Source organism: Medicago sativa, chromosome 7, assembly GCF_051527215.1.
Source record: "Medicago sativa cultivar Bolivia chromosome 7, Bolivia_mono, whole genome shotgun sequence".
Taxonomy (NCBI): Eukaryota; Viridiplantae; Streptophyta; class Magnoliopsida; order Fabales; family Fabaceae; genus Medicago; species Medicago sativa.
The window spans coordinates 90,932,803-90,956,957 of record NC_140755.1 but is presented as its reverse complement, the minus strand read 5'-3'; the positions used below and the strand labels follow the sequence as shown (position 1 = coordinate 90,956,957).

Here is a 24,155-nt window from a genome sequence, read left to right as displayed (position 1 = left end):
ATTTAGTTTGTCTTACTTTGACCTTTACTATATCTTTAGCTACAACAAAAGATTATCACTTGTTTTATTTTCTTTTTTTATCTAGAAGTGATTGTTGCTTATAAAAAATAAAAAAGCATCACAGGAGAAAAATAAGAATAAGACCCAAATTAATGAATGCTGTCATGAGACACCAAATTATCTTTGCCCATTACCAAAGATACGCGTTTTTGAAGTTAGTTTTAAGATAAAGCGGTAAAATTATAAAAAAAATTCGCCGTTGCCGGGGATCGAACACGGGTCACCCGCGTGACAGGCGGGAATACTTACCACTATACTACAACGACCTTATTGTTCATTCTTCCATTTTTAACGTTCTTATATAATTTAATCTAATCTAATGACAACAGATTTTTAATCTTCTGCATGTTTGTTAAAATGTTCAGTTTCACCATTGTTGAAGGAAGCTTCAAAATTTGATTGAGCAAATGGAAGTAACCTTCTCATCAACGACGGCAAAATGTATAGCACTTCTCTTAAATTGTATGAACCATTTTGAATTTTTTATTTGATTTCTTAATCGATAACTTCCCTCGTCGCAGTTCATTCGTTGCCGATAACAAAATCAAACACTCGCGATCGAAATCCGGGTTCACTCTCCATCGCACAGCGTAAAAAATTCGTGCAATTATCATTTTCTTCAACATGCTTTCTCACTAACAAGAGTAATAATCTCTTCAAGGTATCGGAAATTGATTCATATCAAATTCATATTATATCAAAAAGTTACATACAATAATTCATTTGCATGTTTGAGATTCTAAATGCGGTGAAGGTGATGTTAATTCTGTTTTCGTATTTCGTACCATTTTTTCGCGGTCACAGGTTTTATCTGCTGAAAAGGATCATGTTCAAGTTGTAGAGGGAAGGTAAACTCTTTTTTTTTTTTTTTTTTACTTGTTTTTATTTACTAATTGTTTCGCGTTTTGTTGTAACATTAATTTTATTGCTTTGCAGTGGTGTTGATGAGATATATGATACATTGGTTAGACGAATTCTGCCTCCAGCGTCAGTGTCGTTAAATCCTAATTATAAGTAAGTTCTTACTTTTGGAGTTATGAAAGCTAAGCTAGTAAAATTGGTTATGAGTATTGAATATTGATGTCAAATGTTAAATGTATGTACCATCCTTTTGTGTGCTGTTGAATATTATCAGTGATGTCAATTGCTAATAGCATAAACAAACAGTTTGTTCAAATTCCGCTACACAATAGTGCAATAGAGCCGCTATAGTTGATATTTGACAGATGACAACATTATATACTGAATAGCGTACTACACAGCAATATCGATTTGTTCAACATCCACCACCGCGTTATAACGCTATAGCGACAACACAGGCTATTCCTTAATATTAGTTTAATCTTCCTAGTATCTATGTTGCTTGTCAGATTTTTTGTTGGCCTGGCTGGTCCACCTGGTGCTGGAAAAAGCACCATTGCGCATGAAGTAGCCAAACGCATAAACAAGCTTTGGCCAGAGAAAGCTTCATCCTTTGACTCTCAGGTTCAACCTCCTGATGTCGCTATTGTGATTCCCATGGATGGTTTTCATCTTTATCGTTCTGAACTAGATGCTATGGAGGTCAGTGTCCTTCTGTTGCATACAACTTTAGTTATTCATTTAACATTATTCCCAGTACATTTCATTGTTCATATAAATGACCTAGAGTTGATAAGTTGAAGTAATCAAATCATGTGTTGCTCAAAGTGAAATAATTGATTGCTACACTGTCATTTTCCATGTGATAAAGCAACAGAGTTGGGATAGGAACATGTTATGAAGTTTTGTTTATTGATTTCTTTCCCTGTAGACTAAATTGATGTTACATTCAGTTCAGACTATTATTGAGAAGTTTTGTTAATACTTGATAGAAGTTATACCTCTCTTCCATACAAAAAATATTTGTTGTGTTAGCTACTTGAAGTACACTATAAATAAATACTAATGAACAAGAATCGATATTTATCATCATGAGAAATCATAATGCTGACATCTTAAGTGATTTTTTTGATAATAGAATCCTGAGGAAGCACATGCCAGAAGAGGAGGTGAGGTACCTCTTCATATAACCCATCAATTTCAAACACCATTCTTAGAAAAGCATTAATCTTTGGATTGGTATATCAGCTCCATGGACATTCAATCCCACGCGACTGCTTACCTGTCTCAAGAATCTGAGAGTTCATGTAAGGCTTACGAGTTTGTAATGGTATTATCATTGTTGTTGGTGTAATTATAATTATTATTATTATCATTATTATTATTATTTCCTGTAGGTTGAAAACTTTAGAATTGTTTATTTGACCATGACACTTTCCCCTCTAAAATAATGTGATTTATCTCTAAGGGCCAATTCTATGGTAAATCTAGGATGCACATAATAACTGTAAGCATCTATGCATTGACATAGTTCTAATCTGCTTTGTTTTATTGCATTTTGGTGAAACATAATTCTTCAGGGATCAGTTTATGCACCATCATTTGACCATGGTGTTGGAGATCCAGTGGAAGATGATATCTTTGTGAACCTTCAGTGAGTATCTTAACAATACGATGGGCCCATTTGTCAGCATTTTATTAACTTTTGTTGCAAAATATGATATATATTAAATAAAATTAAATGATAAATTTAAAGGTAACACTCAAAAAGAAGAAATGGCCATCATGAAGGGGTCAGTATTTTTCTCCAGATTTTTACCATTAAAATTATGTCAAAATTTGAATTTGTAATGAAATCTGTTATCTTAAAACCTTTGCAAGGCCAACCTACTCTAATATTAGATGTGAGCAGAAAGTCCAGGTGCTCTGATTGAAAATACACACGTTCGAGGACTTTCTAGTGATTGTACCAATTATAAATCAACTTTCCACTTTTTTCTTTTTCAATGTAATTTCATACACTTAACAACTCTGATAGATTTATCCCGTAGCAGTCATTAATTTTGTTGTTCCATCTATTAATGAGAAGTTTTCAAAAATCATTCAGTAATATCTTGTATTTATTTTAATATTAGCTGCAACATTTGTATCATTGTTTCAGTGTTTATCTCCAGCGAGCCATCTTTTTTCAAAATCAAAGTAATTAATTTTCCAATTAGTTGCTACTTGCAACATGTATATTCAGCTTATTTCATTTCCTTTCTTCCTTTATGTAGGCACAAAATCATTATTGTAGAAGGCAACTATTTGCTCTTGGAAGATGGGGAATGGAAGGAGATTTCATCTTTGTTTGATGAGAAATGGTATTGGTTTTACTGAGACACGTTTCTTATATTTTTCCATTGGCCTTGAAAGTTTTAAAAGTTGTCTTTGAACTCTCTATTGAAAATTCGGATGTGAGCCGACTACTCTTTTGAAAATTCTGCCTTGAAAATTATACTTATGGACTTGTGTTTTCTGAACCGCATTCAGATGATTATTAGCTTTTGCCTGTTTCATGCTGGGAATATATCATTATTGTTGTCTTTAGCAATCTTACATAGTTTTTTCTGCATACAGAAAAATCTTATATTTTGTTTTTAGAGCCCAAGTAGATAAAGGTTCCATGGATGAAATAAAGGCATTGATTTATAGAGGCTTGTATTGTATCTCATTTTTTCCTATAAATCCTCCCTGGTTTAACTTGTAAAATAATATTTATCCATGAGAGTTTATTCAGGATTCAGCTAGAAGAACATGTCAATGCAATAATATCTTACACTTTTGTTTGCTTTTTTCTTAGTCTATAGTATGTATTAGTTGTTACCTAATTGATGTTCATACATTAGGCCCCTACTTATTTGTTTGGAATTATTTGTGTTCTGACATAATGTAGTAAAGTTGTTTTGACATTAATAAGTAGACTTTCTAGTGCACTATTTGTTGAAAAAGTTAACTAATTCTCAGAGTACATTTCTATTCCTGGTCTCCTGGACAATATGGCTTATGTTGTCTATGCCTCTTGTCAGCAAGAGACACTTTAAACAGGGCATACCTTGCACCATGTTTCTGACCAGAAGAGACAACCCAAACAACCTATCATATTTAGTTGGGCTGTTGATTTCTCTTAAGGGCACTTGCGTTCACAGTTTCAATATATTTACATCTATCGAGAAATATGCAACCTAGCCTAAGGCCAATATATGTTTTTTCAGCATCAGATTTATCCAGGATACTGGTTTACCTAATTTGTTTGTTCCTATTCTTTTCAAGGTTTATTGATATTGATATCGATAAAGCAATGCAGCGAGTTTTGAAGAGACATATGTCTACTGGTATTTACCATGCACTTTTCTGCAAAATTATTATATTTCAACTTCCTCTGCATAGGGAATTCATTTTAAATTAACATGAATTTTTCTTTTCCCTTTCCATCTATAGGCAAGCCTCCAGACATTGCTAAGCAGCGGGTAAACTTCACACCTTAGAACTTGTGATGTTTAGTTGAATGTTGGCTTGATATTTGATCTATCGTTTTTTTTTATTATGGGTCATTTGCTTACATGCAACACTTTCATATTGCAGATAGAGAACAACGACAGACTCAATGCAGAACTTATAATGAAGTCCAAGAAAAATGCTGATATAATAATCAAGTCGGTTGATTTCTGAGGAATCCGTTTGTGCTAAGTCAAGCCTAAATGTGCATTAGAAGCAAGTATTATAACTTTATAAAGATGTCTGTAATAAAGGTTGTGATTAGTTCACATCCTAAAATTGTTATGCAGCTTTTAAGTATGCAAATAATTTTGGCAATGAGTCCAAGCACCATATGAATGCTACTTTGAATTGTGAGTGCAAAGTGCGAACATGTTAACATAAAATGTGCTTTGCAGCTAGTCAACTACTTGTTCTCTCTCATTTCATCTTGATCAATGTCTTACTACATTGTTTCTTTTGTGTCTTGTGGTGGCAATGTTGTCATCACATGTTCGATTTTAAGTTTAGAGGTACTGAATACTTTTTGCATAATTTTCAGGTTAGGTGGATTGAATTTTGTATTTTCTTCGTTTTCTCCTTCAGGCGTTTTTCATTAATCATCGATAGAAGAATATTTTACTAATAATTTATAAATATCTATCACATATTGTTTGATCAAGGGAAAATTGAGAAGAGGAAAATGCAGTCAAATAATCTTTTTAATTTGGATTATAGTGGAAAATAGTGGAAGGTTGTTTGGAATCTGGGTCTTTGAAAAGCTATCCTGGCATAAACACCATCCTGTCTCCTTTGGTATCTGTCTTGCTCTGCTGGGAAGAAAATTGCAGCCCTTGAATCATAACTCTGCTGGGAAGAAAATTGCAGCCCTTGGATCATAAGAGGCTATCACATTTATTCCGTTGGAAAAAATGCGAAGCAATGAAGTTTCAGCTAGACATTAGAGCCATCCATTCTTGATTTATGAATAGATAAAAAATTGGGATAGGATATTGGTAAACAAGATGAGAGTTTGATGATCTAGCACAAGTGCTTGGTGCACAGTAAGTGTGAGGGTTGTAAAATTTGGGATATCGAGTTCGATTCTTGCTCATAAATAAAAATGAAAGTTGGATAAGAGTGTGATAAGATTTTATTTGATTCAATGTTTGATGGGCACTAAAATCACTAGATAATATGGTGTTATCATATCCCAGTTCTAGTAACGTGTAAACTCGTTGAATACTTGCAAATAATTATCCACAACGGGTGGGGTGATTATCCACGTTATTAATCGTGGACAACTAATTACCCCTAAATCGCATGATTGTTGTTTTTATTGGGTGCCGACATAGTTGAGCTGTCAATAATATCTGTAAATTTATTGGGTATGAGTACGACTACGAGTACTCTAATATCTGTCCAGCACCCGCATATGAAAGACACATGAGATCCCAAATGTAAGATTCCTTAGTTAAGAAGAGACATAAACCTACGTGCGAAAATGCCATGCTTCACCAAACAATTCAAGAATACATATTAATCAGATCACTTAATCAACTAAAATATTATTAAAGAAAACTGGCAATTATGACAATAAAACATCATTTTCTAAACAAAATAAAGTTATGACACAGTAAAACATCATAATCATAATTTCTCTAAACCTCCAATCTAGCTATCACCAAAATTGTAAGTGCAACTATTATAAAATAAGGATTTGATTCATCATCTCAAATGAGAATATTAAGGACTGATATTTTAATTATCTCTAGACATTTTTTATCAGCAATTAATATTATTCTCTAATAATGTGAGACAGGTCCATAAAATAAATGGGACCTTTAACGCGTATTGACGTTTATGAAGTTTGACAAAACACACCCTTATTTATAAGTGTTTGGGTAAAATTAGACAGCAATATCTTGGATGGAATATGGTACAATTATGGGCATGCATAAATGCTCCATGAACTAGCACATGTTATTGTTTCCCAACCCATCCACCATATTCAGGGAACATTTCCAGCTATTTATTCAGTTCTTGATCTAAAAAACAACCGAAAAATATAAAATATTTTTAATATTATACCAAAAAACTGATTTCATATCAAGGAATGACATGATGAAAAATGATAATTAGAGAGAACTTCAACACGAAAACAATTATAGACAACATGTCCTTAGTATTAATTATTAAACAAGCAAACACACTAATAAGAAATAGGAAATCATAGATAATATATAAGCAAGCCAAGTCTAACAACATAATTTGGAGTCGTTTATTGTTTCTGTTTACAGTAATCAGTGCTTAAGACTCTCATTGTATTTTGTTTCAAACATTATATATGTATAACAAACCATAGAACAATTTTATCAAAAAATAAAAACCATAAAACATTACACAAATCAACTATACTGAACACCCTGCTATGTCCATTAATTCGTGGCTTCTGCATCTTAACTATCTTTGCTTTAGTAACTATAAGCCAAGCAGGTACCAAAATATGACAAAAGATGGAGCAGGTGGTGAACAAGTGCGACTAGCAAGTCTAGCTCCTGTTCTTGCATTTTTCCATGGCTCTTGGTGCTGAAATATATAGATAAACTCAAACAAATTAGTATTTTTTAAAGAATAAAGTTCAGATTAATCAGTAGATTTCATCATGTGTGTTTAAACACTTGACTAAATAGAAGGTTTAATTACAAATGAAATGAGGGCTAATTAATGAAATTTACTTCTTGCAAATGGTAATGAAATTGAAGACTTGATACTAACCTATACCAATAGCCTCCTTTCCTTTCATGATACGCAAACGTTTGCATGATTCAACAAACATCCTGGTTGACATGAAGAGTCCATGTTAGAGTGCTAAGCCTGTGCTTTATAACTAGTTAAACTTAAACCCTTATAATCTTCTTCAATAAAAATAACATAAACCCTTGTAATAATTTAGTAAAAAAAACTTATAATAACTAACTAGATCAATTACTTTTTTAAAACAGCAAAATATATAGGAGCACCACCACTCCGATAACAAGACCTAACCAGAGCAGGGGATCCAATTACATTAATTAATGTGCAAGTTTTAATACCGATTTGACTAATCATATAAAAGTTACAATGAAAAAGGTTAGCATATTATCATTTTTTTGATGTATTGGAATATTATCATAAATAATGTAAGGTGTCATAACTTATGCACATGGACAAATATACCGAAAGATTTCACCAAACATATAACTTTTATTTTAAACTGCAAACATATATATCGAAAAAGTTAGCACAATATAAGGTGTCATAAGCACATGGACAAATACTGAAAGAATTTTACCAGATATATCATTTACTACACCACATATACAAGGGTTTGTCTATGTACCTCTCGAAATTTTTTAAAACCGCCCCTTACAAGACGGTACGAAGTCAAAAATTAAACTTAAGGAGACCAAATTGAAAATATAATAATTCAATAAAGAAAAAATAAATATTCAAATGCACAACATAGAAAAAAAAATAAAAATATTATAAAATATATCTAAAGTTATAGAAAATTTAAAGGATATTGAGGATTGCCATAGAATGACTTATAGCAAAAAAAAAAAAAAATGAAAAATCACAAATGCAGATGTAGAAGGATGAATATTTTCCGATGAAATCGTGAGCAGTGAATCTTTGGTAGTGTATGAGGGTGCGCAATCAAAATAGTACGTAGTCAATGAGTTGAAATTTTCAAACGAATTTGCATTGAGGATTCAAAAATCTAATTAAGGATGTGGGTTCTTCTCTAAATTGTAAACAAAACGTCACTTTTTATTTCAATGTTAAAGATTCCCGTTAATGATTAATATAATTAAACCTAAAAAAGCTCATTATATAATATTATATATAGTTCACAAAAAATAAATATCGAGATAAAAAAATAAAACAACATAGTACTAATACAAAAAATTAAAAATATAGTGGGACCATGACCTCTGCTGGTCCCTTCTAGCTCCATCTTTGCTTACAAGTAAATAAAAATGAATTCTATGATAAAAAAATAAAACCAATTCCCGCAAATATATTAATTTTATAATTTGATATTTTAAAAATATGCCCTTTAAAGAATCAAATAAGATAAGAATATAACAAAAAGAAAGAATTAAACAAGAAACTATGATAATTGATCGAAAAATGATCAATTACTAGTTACTACACAATTTAACAATTTATGATGTGTGTGTAGTTATGTACTATAATCATTAGAAAAAAAAAAATTCAACCGTTGACTTCCATTAGAAAATAAAATAAAATGAATCATTGACATTGAGAATTCATAGAAAGACTTACTCCCATGGGACGTCACCGACAAGCATCCAGTCACCATCCTTGTCTTCATAGGTTGGGACATAATCAGAATTGTTCAAAAGATCCATCAACTTACTCTCATTCATGAAATCCTTCATTCCTTGAGATTCACAGTTGCCTTACATAAACACAGAATTAATCAATGATCAATATCAACACGAGAAATGATACATTACATTAAAAACCCTTTTGGGACAACTAATGTTGATAGTATATATTTTGTTTGAGTGGTATTGACTTGAGACCTGAGAGTATGCTCCTCGAGATCTTTATTCTTCCCTTACCAATATTTTGGTTGTCCCGTAAAATTGTTCTAAACAGTTTCAAATATCATAACTCTATCAATATATATTATATATTTTTTGAAGAATATCAACATATATGTGATCGATCATTTATTTCTATTTTTATTTTTTTTTGTTACAACATGAAGTTCTAATTTAAATTCATGCTATACAAATACAATTTTAATGACAAAAAATTGAGACACATGTACTAATTGAACTTATTATTTTCAATCTCATTTGTCGGTCTACGTGTCTAGTTCTCTACAAAAACAAAGGTAAAACTGAGGTTAATAATTAATGAATTTATTACGTACCAATGGTGAAGGAGCTGAACATTTTGCCTAAGGCATCAGAAAGCTGCGAGTAACTTGTGTACAATTTCAAGTCTACTTTGCGGAGGTAAGGAGCTCCATCCATACTAACTTTCACAAATGTAATTGCATTGAAATTGGAACTGCTGTTCTTCTCACTTTCACTCTTTTGCATTGCTAACATGTTCTTCCGGTACGACCGGACAGGTGGCCAACCCACCACTTGAGCCCTATACATACATACACATTAATTCCATTTATTTTAAGACTACATATTCATGGAGTATAACATTGTGATCGATACACATGTGCATAGCATATGGTTTATATATATAACCTTATAATCAATTATATTTACAATAATTATGGAAAAATATATATAACTTCAATATATAATTTGTTTGGGGTGTAAAGCCATATATATATATAACATTACTCCAAAATAAAATGTGTTTGTTTTGAATTTACCAAATTTATTATTAGGAATAACATTCCTTGAAATATACAAATGTAAATTTTATTTCAACTTATTTAAAAAAAAATGTTTGGTTAACATTATAATATTCCGAAGAACCTAAAAAATAAAGATTATAACAGGTAATTACACATGAATTTATTCTCATCTCCATGGGAACTTTATTCCCACCCTTTTCTTTGATTTTTTTTCTATTCCCAATAACATTTTTTGGAGTATCCAGGAATAAAATTTAGTAAACTTGTAACAAACATATGCATGTATATTTATGATTTTATTCCCAAAAATCTATAAATATAAGTTGAAACAAACACGCCTAAGCTCTTACAAAAGCAGACATGTATTTTTTTGGTAGTAGTTATTCTTTATTTTATAAAAGCTGTGAAAAAAAAATCTTTTTTTTATAATTTTTCTGACCGGATCTATTTATTTATTCTTAATTAGCTAGTCGATTTTTTTAATTATCTTTTAATTTACAAATAGAGTCGCTATATTACTTGAAAAATAAAAAAATAAAATAACATCGCTATATTTTACTAGTGAAGTTTCACTTCTATATTAACTCAACCAGTATTTTTATATTAAAAGAAAAACTCAGCCAATATTTTACGTTATCTGTTACGTATCTGCAGATGATTTTTTTTCTTTTGAAAGAATCTGCAGAAGATATCATGCTATGACTGATGAGGAAATTAAATAGAAACTTTCCTATGGTGTACTGCATCATAGTACATAATGTATCACCACAAACTTGAAACAATTCAATGGTAATTGTTCTCGCCTCTATAACCGACTAGGCATGTGGGACAAATTTATAGCATGAAAAGATGCTCATTCCATTTTTATGTTGCACAATGTAATCAAGAATCGTACCATATTTCAGAAGAATATAATTAAAAAATTTTAATTCTTTTTTTAGACAAAAATTTGTTTTTCTTCTTCATAATCTCTCACGAGTCCATCTTCTGATCTATATGTCTCTTTCTCTCACACGTACATAGATATACATGCTTAGCACCATGAATTTGTACATGTGCTATAAGCTATATTTACAAGCTTTAGTATGAAATTTAAGAAACTTGAGAAAAAAATACCATCTTTCTTAAATAAAAAAAATGGTGGTGAATATATTAAGAGAATATAACTTGCACATACCAAATTTGAATTTGAATATGATACAGTAGTGAACTAGTTTGTGTTGTTAACTATGTGGAGACCTAATTTGCATATAACTAGTTCTAAACTAGTTTGCACATCTTGATTTTTTTTCTCTGGTTTCCTCCTATATATCTTGGAATTTTTTATTTTCAACAAACTTATTTATTTTACTTATCAAAGTAACAAGAGCTAGTAAAGTCACTCTACCACATAAGTGGTTCGTAAATGACATATAGAGTATATATTGCTTATTAACTATATATTTGAATAAAACACCTCCAAAAAAAAAAATTTGATTAAAAATTACTTACTTTGCAGGAGGCTTGGCAGGATCTGCAGGCAAAAGGGTCTTCTCTTTTTGCAAAGTCTTGGTGGTTTTATCACTTGGATCTACCTCAGCAGTAGCTTCCTTAGAGGAAAGATTAAGCATCAAATCCATAGTAGTTGTTTCATCATCAGTTTCAGTCTCAGAAAATCCTCTCTTCCTTACAGCTCCTTCAGTAGCTGTGGCTGATCCATTATTTCCAAGAAATCCAATTCCTAGTCTCAGCTCAGTTTCCTCAAATCCCATATTCTCCTTCTTCATACCAACAACTTCCATGATGAGTTTTTCACTCTCTTAATTATATATATCACTCTTTCTCTCTCTATAAGCATATAAGTGAATGATTTGTTTGCTATGTGGAAATAATAATAGCGGTGGAAGGGAAACTATAGTGTAGTACAGGGGCAAGGGGAGTTTTTGGTGGGAATTAATAGAAGGACGCATGGTGCGTTTTGTCTTTTTAATAAAGTTTTTTAATTATTAGTAGGAATTATAGGTTTGTTATTACACGTGGAGGAATGTGTGAGCTGGATTTGTAGGGCTTGGTGACGACAAGGTGATGTTATCTTACTATGATTGTTAAATGGACGATATGTAAGTAGACACTCCATGTGGCTTGCTTTTTATCACTTTGTTTACTACACTCTCTCCTAGGGTTTTATCATTTCAATCACAAGGGTCCTTTACTATTTTTCTAAAGGTAAGGTAGGACATTTGTTAATGCACCAAGAATAACTTCTTTTTTTTTAAACTCGGTATCCGGTCCAACAATCGACTAATCTGAGGGGACCAATCCCACTGTCCACTTGCAGGGGTTCTATTTAAAGTCAAAACAAAACTTTGTATGGATTTGCCCACTGAAATTGACACTAAAGGGAATTAAATCTGAGACCTTGAGAGAAGATCACTCCAAGGTCCCAAACGAACCACTAGGCCAACCCCAAATGGGTTATAACTTTTTTTTTTATTGAAAACAATATTATCTTAGATTTTTAGAAAATTGACTACATATCTTTTAAAATATAAATACTTAAATGATATTTTTAACAAATGTCACAATTGTCTTAAGATATTTGTTAATACTTTTGTTTTTTTAAACGTTTGATGGACATTCAAAGATTTCAATTAAACTTTTAAAGAGGATGACAAGCCACTTTAAAAAACTTTAGAATTTCAAAGTTTTGTATAGATGATTTCATTGTACCTTTGGAGTTTAATTAATGCTGACATGCAAGTAAATTTTGGAGTTAACATGATTAAGCAGTTGTTTATCACATTTCAATTTTTTCCTACATCCCTAAATAAGTCAAACTATATTAGCAAATGATAAGATTTTTGACTTGGGAGCTCCAATTTCTATCCAAGATAGACAACAAAGTAGAAGGAGAAGAAAGGTTCCAAAAAGCAATTAATGGTTGAGGAAAGCCAATTCCATCACTTCAAAGCAAAAGAGCACTCGAAGAAGAGCTGATGACTTGATGAATATAGTTCCATAGACATGATTATATAAACTACAAAATGATACCAAAACAAAGCCTCCTCTTAATTAAATTTCCATATGTTACAATGACATCACGAAAAATTCTTCACAACACCAAAGTTTTAGTAGGTTACACAACAGGAGATCAAATCAGCTATACTTAGGAAAGAGGTTGAGTATTAGAAGACTTGTTCATATAAGAATCTTTGAAACTCATGAGAATTGAGAATGAATCCTCCCAGATGTGGTTAAGCTCGTTATTTTAGAAGAAATGTAAATGGATATATGTATGTTTACCAACCATGAAATCCACTACCATAGCAGTTTGGAGATTACCAACATAATTTTATCATAAATAACATCACCAGTGCAAGAGCATATCTACTTATCACTCTAAAAAGGAGTATATATTCATGTTTACCATCACCAACCTTCCAAATACTAGATTGACTAATTGTCAAGAAAACTTTTTTAATGTCCGGTCATATGTAAGAAGCTCCTGGCTTGTTATTAGTAAAAATTTGCTTCTCAAAATTGAGGACCAATGAGTTTTAGAATTCATCGAGTACCAACAACACAACTTCATACAATCACTAGCCGCATTAATTTTAGATATAGTACTTCAGAAAGGTTAAAATAAAACAATAAAGACCAAAAAGAAAAAAAGAAAAAAAAATAATATATATATATATATATATATATATATATATATATATATATATATATATATTTACAATCGCTAAAAATAAAATTTAGAGGAACTAAAACAATAACTTTTGATATTTGCAAGAACCATTTGTTTTATGTATTTTATATATATGGGAAAGGGACATGAAAGGTGGTTTTCAAAATAGAAATTGTAGGGAAAAAGTACATGGAAAATGTGTTTTGTACACTCATACTTCCATTATACATCTTGAGAGAAAAAGAAATGGAGAGAGTAATGTGTAGATGTGTTAGGTTGGTGATAAGAAGATACATATTGAAAAAACTTGTTGAATAAGTATTTAGAATTAATGAGTGTTCAAAATTCAAATATCAATATTATTGATAAAATATATAGATGTGCAATTATTTGACAAACACACTTTACTGTATGTTAGTGAATAAAATAGTTTTGACTTGTGTTTCCACAAAATTGAGCACACACATGGTGGCCATGTCCACTAATATAATTTGCCTCAAATGACTTATCTTTTAATATCTTAGGTAAATCAATTGGGGAAAAAAGAATAGGAACTGAATATTGTACCCAAGATTGTGTTAGAGACAGTCTAATCTATTCACGGTTGGAATTAGAGCTAGCTTTAGAATATTGAGACACTGAAATCTTGTATTTGGAGGAATGGCATTTAACTTGTGGGATGAGTGTGATCCTCATTTATGCAAGTTGAGAAACACAATCTTTGAGAAATTCATTTTGTAATAAATCTGGTAACCTATTGAGTAAAACAATACATTTAAAAGTGCATAATTGGATTTTCAAAGATTATATGGTATATAAAACAACCTAATGTGATTACTAGGTATATTATATTTTGGTTTGTTGCATTATTATGTTGTGAAATCATTGTGTTGAAGATAACTTCATGTAATTATATTTTGTGAATATGTTTATTTTAATATTATTAATAGTAATGAATACTTTAAAAACTCGCCATCATTGGTTAGCATAACCACTTCAAAAAGAATCATTGGTTAGCATAACAAACAAACTCCCTAGCTATAGAGGTCCATCTACATCATTTTCCATGATATGAATCTCTAAATAAAGAATATACTAGCAGCTATTTGATGAAACATGTGAACTTCGATCAAGATAAGGAAATAGAGGTATATTAGCAAGCAATTAGTTAGTTAATACCAAAAATGGTGTGTGAGCTGATTTCTTTTCACTTTTTCCTTTTCTCCAACCCCTCAAATTGGGTATAGGTAGAAAGGTGAGTAGGAGGTACTGTGGGGGCCAACATGCATGTGGTAAGATTCATTTGATAGAAGTGTGAGGCCCCACACAAGACGCCATGTGCTGATGTGGGTTTGTTGGGTTTATGTATAGCCTTTTTTAGTGTCAAACCCTATTCCATGTGCGCCGTTAGAGGGCACCCCCCACTCATACATGGGCTCTGCTTGGTAAAAATAGCGGATAGCTTATAAGCTAGCTGATAGCTTTTAGTTGATAAGCTAGCTGATAGCTTATAGCTGATAAGCTAATTAAAGTGTTTGGTAAAAATAGCGGTTGAACTAGCTGATAAATGTAAAATTACATAAAAGGACATTATTAATTCATATAAAATTTATACTACTATAAATTAATATTTAAGATATTTGATAATTTAAATATTTTAAATTTAATAACTGTTTATTTTATTTTAGTTTTTATACTTTATATAAAAAAAATTAAGCAAAACCTTTCCAAAAAAAATTAAACAAAAGTTACTTGTGACCCTCTTAAAAAAAAGTTAATTGCGACAACAATTTTTTTATAAAACGTAGCGTAATTTTTTTAACTAAAAAGTAACATTTTTTTAAGGGAAATGTTATGTAAAAGCAAGTCTATATTTTGTAACCAAAACATAACGTGAGCATGTAATTTTATTATCAGCCTTTTTTTAAAAAAAAATTATTATCAACCAATGAAATCTGAAATTTAATTAAACATAAGTACATAACATGTTTTTTTTTTTAAAATAGCTATTTATTACAAAGGGTAAACATGTGTTTTAGTTAAAGTGGTAAGGGTATAAATGGAATAAAACATGAAAATCTATAAGCTATAAGCTCAAACGCTACTTGAAGTAGCTTCTGAAAAATAGCTTATAAGCTCCTGAAATAAGCTATAAGCTCGTTGTAAAAAGCGTTACCAAACAGAGCTATTTTTTGTCAGACGAGCTTATAAGCTAAAAGTTAAAAGCTCTTTTTTGAACTTACCAAACAGAGCCATACTCTCCACATACCAATCTCTTTGATTTTTTTTCACTAAGTTTTAACAACGCTTTGTTTTTTTTAATCCCAAATCAAAATTTTACAGGATTGGACCTAACTCAATGTTTTAGCAACATTATCGATCTAATGCTTCATCTTGATAAATTATTAGCATTTGGTTGTACCACTTATATAATTTAAGTAAGTAATCTTGTTTTTCAATGCGTAAAGATTTGTTCATTTTCTTGGATCTTGCGTGATCAGATCCATATATTGTGATTTCTAGGGCTCCTTGACAAATTGCAAATTCGAGAATTCCACGCTTATACCAAAAGTGCATGTACACACACAGCCCTAAAAGCTTCCTCTATTGATTAAACCATCTTCGAATTTTAAATACCCTTTGGTACATAGAATCTGAGATTAAATTCTGTGGTCTTGAATTTTGCTAATGTTTTATTACATTGATCAGTTTGTGTCAGTTCTGCTGCACATGTCTCTGGTTTGGCTAGCTACGGAATGAATTTGATTAAGTTACGCTATAATACACTAGCTAGCTAGATCCATTATTTGATTTCACATGCATAAATTGAAAATTTGGCAATATATACAAAAATATTGATCCAGCATGTTGTCACCTGTTCTGTTTGATGAATAAAATTAGGTTTTATGTCATACTTTGGTCTCCTTGATTACTTATCAAATGAATATGAGTAAATAATAATATTAGTACTTTGAACACATTCACCATCAGTTTCATAACCAAATACAAAGAAAATGCTTTGAAAATAGAGTTGAAAAACGATTACAAGCATGCCTTTGATCAAGACTTTTCAACGCAGACTATGAAATTAGGTGGGAACCAAATCTGACTTTAACCACAAACACGTGTAAGCAGGGAGTCAAAGGCAACGTCGAACAAGAACATCAATAATTTAAGCCGTATTAAAAAATAGTAATAAGAAGTCGTAGTGGTGCTGTCAGAAAACTGAATTCTTTGAAGAAGTTATTTTGTATAGCCAATAATATAACTATCTATGATATATCAATTAGTGTCATGCCGATGGACCACTCTAAAATTAAAATTTACCTTATTATAAATCTGTCCTCATACAATATATTAAGGAGAATTTCAATCTTAGTGCACAAATGAGAATAGGTTTAATTTTGATTAATCAGGACACAATTTTAATAAGTAAAGATATAATGACATACCTTATGGGTAAATATGCAATACAATATATAATCTGACGTGGCGTGAATTAAATACATAAATGCTCAATGATCGACCATTTAACTTCACCAAAAAAGTCATTTTCATGACTCCACCATAGAATTTTCCTTAAGAGTTGGAGTTATGTACGTTGAGGTTCTAAATTTCAATCTCCTTCAAATGAAAATATGATGGCGGACACTTTTTGTGCTTTAGCTTCTCTTGAGTAAAATTTTGCTTGTGAAAAAAATAAAATGTGTTCAAGGTTGGTAAGCTCCGGGAAGAATGGGCAAGTAACCCATGTATAGCTTTAGGGTAAATAAAGAGATCTAAATAACTTAAAAGTCTTTGGTTCAATTCTTTCTCGTGACAATTTGAGTGGGTTATTTAACTTGAAAAAAAGTTAATAAAATTTTATAACTTTAAATAATACTAAAATAAATATTAAATGCATTCACATTATCAATTGCCTTTTTTACTTAATTAGTTATTAGCAAAATTAGGAGTGAAAATTTAAACTTTGAGGGAAAATTGGTAGAAAAACAATTAAAATTAATATTAGTAGTTATATTAAAAAACTAATTTTGAGGCTTGAAGCAACCGTCTTACTTGTAGTTCCATTAATTGGATAGTCGTTGAAATGTGTTATTCTTTGTAACTTCATTTCAAACTTTATCTCTATTTTATGTGGGATTTGAGTTTGACCTAATTCAATCCTTACAAAATTGCATGAGTGTTGTTCCACTTTGTTGTTGTTGTTGTGTAAGTCAAGAATTGTTTAATTCAACAATCAAACTTACTATATTAATTCTCTCAAAAGATTCATTCTTAAGTGGAACTCATTAATCACTCAAGTTCAATTACTTGATTGATTATTACCAATCTAATGTTGCACCCTAGGTGGTGAAAGTCCGGTAGCCGAAAGCATCACTAGCTTATGCTCTGACTCAAGTAGCATGGGGCAAGTGGAATCCCGTGTGAATATTCAGCAAGGACCACCTTGCAAGGCTAAATACTCATGGGTGACCAGTAGTGAAGTAGTACTGTGAGGGAAAGGTGAAAAGAACCCCCGTCGGGGAGTGAAATAGAACATGAACCGTAAGCTCCCAAGCAGTGGGAGGAGCTAGGGCTCAGACCGCGTGCCTGTCGAAGAATGAGCTGGCGACTCATACCTCATTTATAAACATATCTTCATGTCATATCTCATTCAATATAAAAGTTTTAAAACCTTTCTTAATTATATTATTATGAATAAAAACGAACCTATGTACGTATGAGCATCAACAGGTTAGCTCCAATACATAAAAGCTGGAACTGAGTTACATCATTGCAGAATTGTCTGTGCTACTGCTTTCACACTAGCTGTTTTGCCATGATATCTCAAAAGAAGGCTAATAATGCCTCGTTTGTACATGGTACTCAGATGTGGTGGTCGGACCCTATGTTATGTATGGGTATCGACTGACTGATTCTTTGTAAATATTTTGAGACGGTTCTCTTCTTTTATGGTGTGACCATGTAGTACACCTTGTACTATAGTGGCTTCACATCAAGTAGTAATATATTCCATTTTGATGTCTTCAAAAAAGAAAAAGAAGGCGCATTGATAGAATCTCATGGCAAATGTATGGCCTAAACAATCAACAATCACATGGAATACTTTGACATCAAGCGGGAACAATGGAACAGTGAGAGGGTGAGAGTGGGGTCTAACTATTCTTTTACCCAACAAAATTGAAATTGGGCCTTCATTCCCCACCTCCATTAACACCTAAAAGGCTCCAATAACAATTCCCTCACAACTCACGTGTGACTCTAGTCCCACATTAATACTTCACTATCAATATAATAATGTAACGAGTGTGCTACTGTGCTTCCATTCCATAAGCTGCCACTAGTATATTCAATTTAATTTTTCTTCTGTTTATCGATAGTTTCTCTATTTTTTAAGTACTTGTATCTTTCTCTTTGAGATATCATTTTTTATTTGCATAAATTCTGTGATGTTAATCAGTTAAATAAGATTGGGAAACAAAACAGAAATTTCTAAATTTGGTTGAGTGAACATGGTGAAGTGTACAACAAAATACAAACTAACATGGAGAAGAGGGAATTGAACTAGAATACCCTCCATGTGCACGTTGCTGTAGGGACTTAGACATCATTGAGGTTGCCAGCCCTCACTGGCTTTTTATGAAAACTTTTCGTGCATTTATATGAATTTGGTATATAGCCCAATCAATGAATATTTCCAAATATGTTGTTCTAGCCTGTAGGCTGTTTTTGTTTGCATGATTATGATTTTGAGTAGCAACGAGATACTCGATGCGGCAAGTGTGAGGTGAGTTAGATGTCTTACATACACATTGGATGGAAAAATGAGTGTTGAGCAGTATATAAGTGAGATGACTCATAACTCTAATGTTTTAAGATTTTGAATAAAGATGAAGTGTCCAACTCACTTGTGTGGTTTGTTCTTGCCCTAACGTAGATGATCCACCAGACTCCCCTCATCCAAGGGCGGACCTGGACTTGGAATATTACTGGGGCACAATTTTTGTATCAAATAATTAAATAATTGTAAATATAATAAGAAGTTTAATTAAATTTTTGCATCCAATATTTCAAAATCAATGACTTTGTTACTCTCGCTTCTACTAGCTTTTGTTTGTAGGCACAACTTGAAAAAAAAATTCTTCATCCTGAATCAAGTATACAGTGTATTAGATTATTAGATTACAGTAAAGTCAAAATCATGAATCAATTATACAGCATATTAGCTTTGTAAAATCAATTATACAGTATATCCTGAATCAATTATTAGATTACGCTAAGTCTAATTAGATTACAGAATAAAGAAGTATATGGTGTTTGCCGGTAAAAATAAAACAACCATCCATGGCTTCACTAATACCAAACTGTTTTGAATTTGCTGAATTAATTGAAGACTTGGCAAATGTCGAGGATCTTTCATACTTCTATAAATCTGATGGTGGTCAAAGTTAGATTGCTACTAAATATATTATAGACATCTATAAACATTTATTCATAATAAATTGATAAGATGATACCACCAATCACATACTGTCACAACTCAAGTAAAATGGTTGTTTCAAACCAGTCAAAATACATTGCACATAAGAAAGAACACCAGAGTAAATCTGCAGAAAAGAACAACCATTACACCAACATTTTAAAAATAAAAAAAATGGGCATGGGCTGGTGTGGCACTTGCCACACTAGGCCCAGGCCAGGTCCGCCTCTGCCCTCATCATGATCCAACATTGGTATTAAAGTCAATGGTTGAAGAGTTCCATCGAATCCTTGTGTTGATAAGTCTTCCTAACAATGGTGGTTAGGTAGCGTGTCCGTTGAGCACAGCGGTGACGGAAATGCAAGATGTGTGTGTGGGTGAAAAAATTTACACTTGAGGGGGAACATAGGTGAGTTAGAAGTCTCATATTGGATGCAAAAAGTGAGTCTTCAGCAATATATACTTAAGATGGCCCAAAAACCCTATTGTCTTAAGATTTTAGGTTAAGATGGGGCGTTCAAATCACTTGTGTGGTTGTTGTTTGTCCAACGTGGTTGATCACCACGTTCACCTCATGACCCAACAATACTAACTCCACTATTTTTTAGTTTTCATAGGTTGTTTACACACGAGCTACTAATAAGTAAGGCATCTGCAAGAACATGTATTTTGAGATCCCTGTTTCATTATCTTCTATTCAATATCTGAAACATCTTTGAAGATTTAAGCTGAGCATATGTATTATCGCGGTTCCTAATTGAAGTCAACAGTTAGAACCATATCATCCGAATCTGAATACACAAATCAGAATGATATATGTCTGTTTAATCAGATCATAGTAATAGTATGATCAAATAAATCAACAAACAAAGTGATTTATTCGATTTGGATAGCATACCAGCACATGTATTAAATGAGTGTATAATCTTCATAATGGACATACAAAAATATACTCTCTTCTTTTTTTAATAAATACAAAACATATACTATTAGTCTATAATATTACAGTGTAATCTAAACAACGCATACTTTAGTTAAATTTTAAGAAGAAATGATAGAATCTTTACAAATAAGGCAAAATATATCCCTTGTTGGGATAGCTAGGTGTTGAGCAAGGAAATTATAATCCCTGCAATCATCAAGTGCACGAACGAAGTCACGTATTCAAACATCATCTGATTGGGATATATCAAGCTCAATAATTTTTAAAATTTTAGAACCCTTAAAATAATTAGGAAAAAAAATGTTAAGTTTTTAGACCGTCTAATCTCGATCCGATGGTCAAAAAATCTCTTAATTGCATGAATGCGTATAGTCAGTGACTCGCAACGTCTGACTTGGAATAACAAGACACATGCAAATCTCACATGTCATGTACCCAGGAGCCAACATCCACATGGTAATGCTCATCCAATATGGACATCCACGTAGGACCCTCACCCCCAATCACATGTCATTGTTTCCAATACCAAAAAAAAAGGAAATGTTAACCTGTGCCCTCAAGGCACAAGTTAATGATTCAAATATAGAAAAAACTTATTGAAATGTGTGCATTGCATTTAATATTTAACTTTTTAATCATTTAAATGCACAAAATTTTAGAGAAAGTTTCTTCTTATAGGTTTCTTAACATGTGCCCTAAGGGCACAAGTTAACACTACCCAAAAAAAAAACCCTCACGATCCAACGCTTCTAGATTCATTACTAAAACTTCCCAACACCAATCTAAACCGTCCATTAGTAGTGGTGGTTCATTGTATTCACCATCCATTATTAACTCTACATGTTCCTTGGTTGTCCCCTCTACCTTAAACAACATGCTATTCCTTGTCTTTCATGTCACATACACTCACACCTGTCGCTATGACAATCAATCTTTCCACCGTGTGGAGTAGGTCCCACACCCTTAAACAATGCCGTGTCAATAGCTTATTGGTCGCTGACTAAGCGCGTGTGACACATTATGGTCGGTTTATTATCCTCCACATGAGAATAAGTTAGGTACATTTATTTAATGTGTTACTATAAAATTGATAAGATACCTAGCTTCTTCTCATCTCATTCCATTTCTTCAATCATCAATTCTCTCTCACATTTCCAAAGACTTAATCAGATTTTTCAGAATTTATCAATAGAGTTTGGATTTGGATTTGGATTTCTTTATTTATATAGAGATTAAGGTAGCACAATTAATTATTATCAAGAAATGGGAAGCTATATTGAAACAGAGTTGATTATTAATCACAAGGACACAGAATTAAGATTGGGATTGCCTGGAAGTGATGATGAACAATCATGTAATGGTGGCTCTATTGTTAGAAGCAACAAGAGATCTTTTTCATCTGAAACAAGTGTTGAAGAAGAGTCCATTTCTAAGAGCTCTGGTGATTCTAATTCCACAACCACAAGTGATCATGACCAAGACACTGTCCAACCTACAAAGTAAGTCATACATAATCAACATATATATGAATATAATGGATATTGAATACATAAACTTTTGTTGATTTTTGGGATGATGTAATTAATGAATTAAATTGATGAATATTTGCAGGGTACAAGTAGTTGGGTGGCCACCAATTAGATCTTTTAGGAAGAATAGTTTACAACAAAATAAAGTGGAAGATGGAAGTGGAATGTATGTGAAAGTGAGCATGGCTGGTGCACCTTACTTGAGGAAAATAGATCTCAAAGTTTACAAGAACTACTCAGAACTTCTTAAGGTTTTGGAAAATATGTTCAAGTGTACATTTGGTGAATATTCAGAAAGAGAAGGGTACAATGGATCTGAACATGCTCCTACTTATGAGGATAAAGATGGTGATTGGATGCTAGTTGGAGATGTTCCATGGAAGTAAGTTCTTAAATTTAATTAACTTCTTTTAATTTTAATTATTTTTGGTTTCATGGAGTAAATTAATTAATAATTGTGTGTTTTTACTAATTGCAGCATGTTTATATCCTCATGCAAGAGGCTGAAGATAGTGAAAGGATCAGAAGCAAAAGGGTTGGCATGTTTATGACCTCACAAAATTAACAAAAGCACAAAATCAGGAATGCATGAAGTTGAAGATACAGAGCAGAGAGAGTTCTATAGAGGTGGCTTTGAGGCCTGATTTCTTAATTCAAGCCTTTCTAGATATTTGAGAGAAAGAAAATATAAGGAATGATAATGCCAATGCTATTTTGATTGTACATATTATATATATAAAATTAAGATCTCATTTTGTAACTAGATCTATTTATGTTCAATTAAAATATATACACAACATGGGAAAAATGTTGTTTCTTCATATACACTTTAATTTATTTATTTATAATTTTGGTGTTAATTGCACAAAGCTAGTTATATCATTCTTTTGTATTTCAAGTTTTTGTAAATTTGACATTACACATGTTTAGGAATTTTGAAGTTTTTTTTTTTTTTTCTTTTTACGTAAGGAATTTTATTGTTAGTTACACGATTTTGGAATTATCTTTTGTTGTTGTGAATTTGAATAAATCACATCAAGAAAATAACGTGTTGATCAAATATCAATGACAACTACAAACTAAAATGATCCAAACAATGAAACTAACAACAACCGAATAAAGAAATAAAGATAAAAGAATAAGAGAAAACACTGAGAATTTGTTTACCTTGTTTTACCTAAATTGACCTACGTCTCGGGGAGAAATTAGCTCTCTAGTCCTTTATCAATTCTCGGGGATAGAGTAACTCTCTAATCATTTATCAATGAGATTCTTTCAAAGAGATACAAGAATTAACCTTCAACAATAAACCTTAATTTCTACAATATTCTCAGTCTCTTCCTTTGAACAATAGATTCAAAGATTTTCACTCACCAAAGCGTTTACAATGTTTCTCGATCCAAGATTATATCACAAAAACACTCAATTCTTAGCCTTTAACTTCCTAAGAATTCCCTCTTTTATCGATAGAAGAACCTCCAAAGCCTCTCATACACTCTATCTTGTAAATTGTGCCAAAAACTCTATGTTTAACATAGATTTATGTTCGTCACCAAGATTGTTTCTAGGAAATTTTTTTTTCTGCCCCTATCACCAAAAAAAATGATATATCTGCTCCTAGTTGAAAATTATTGCTGTAAATTCCCTTGTTCTTCATTTGAAATGGCGAGCATGACATTTTTTCAACCATT

The 24,155-nt window shown here is 31.8% G+C and overlaps 3 protein-coding genes across 12 annotated transcripts in view; 2 read left to right on the top strand and 1 right to left on the bottom strand.

Moving 5' to 3' along the window:
- The first annotated feature begins 423 nt into the window (after nt 1-423).
- LOC146910141 (putative uridine kinase C227.14) overlaps nt 424-24,155 on the top strand; it is a 45,586-nt gene continuing 21,854 nt past the window's right edge. For 5 of the 10 annotated variants that reach the window (XR_015020553.1, XR_015020554.1, XR_015020552.1 and 2 more), the window contains exons 1-9: nt 424-501; nt 582-721; nt 856-908; nt 997-1,074; nt 1,431-1,623; nt 2,060-2,090; nt 2,170-2,228; nt 2,502-2,575; nt 3,198-3,284. Coding sequence is in view for 6 of the 10 variants with exons in the window: in XM_085730419.1 (XP_085586545.1) it covers nt 468-501; nt 582-721; nt 856-908; nt 997-1,074; nt 1,431-1,623; nt 2,060-2,090; nt 2,170-2,228; nt 2,502-2,575; nt 3,198-3,284 (749 nt within the window). In the remaining 4 variants the exon portion in view is untranslated. Of the gene's footprint in view, nt 502-581; nt 722-855; nt 909-996; nt 1,075-1,430; nt 1,624-2,059; nt 2,091-2,169; nt 2,229-2,501; nt 2,576-3,197; nt 3,285-4,233; nt 4,296-4,401; nt 4,431-4,545; nt 4,882-24,155 lie in introns of those variants that run through there. The other 5 variants (XR_015020555.1, XM_085730420.1, XM_085730424.1 and 2 more) reach the window with 3 other exon arrangements.
- Nucleotides 6,661-11,742, bottom strand: LOC146910146 (auxin-induced protein AUX28-like). Its single transcript, XM_085730425.1, has 5 exons — nt 11,330-11,742; nt 9,389-9,615; nt 8,770-8,905; nt 7,216-7,277; nt 6,661-7,026 (listed from the first exon to the last, which is right to left on the bottom strand). Exons 1-5 carry the CDS (start codon nt 11,617-11,619, stop codon nt 6,989-6,991), a joined length of 753 nt encoding a protein of 250 aa, XP_085586551.1. The 5' UTR covers nt 11,620-11,742; the 3' UTR covers nt 6,661-6,988.
- LOC146910145 (auxin-induced protein 22E-like) lies at nt 22,048-23,285 on the top strand. The gene is made up of 3 exons (XM_085730426.1): nt 22,048-22,434; nt 22,547-22,846; nt 22,943-23,285. The coding sequence occupies exons 1-3, from the start codon at nt 22,199-22,201 to the stop codon at nt 23,013-23,015; spliced, it is 609 nt and encodes a 202-aa protein (XP_085586552.1). The 5' UTR covers nt 22,048-22,198; the 3' UTR covers nt 23,016-23,285.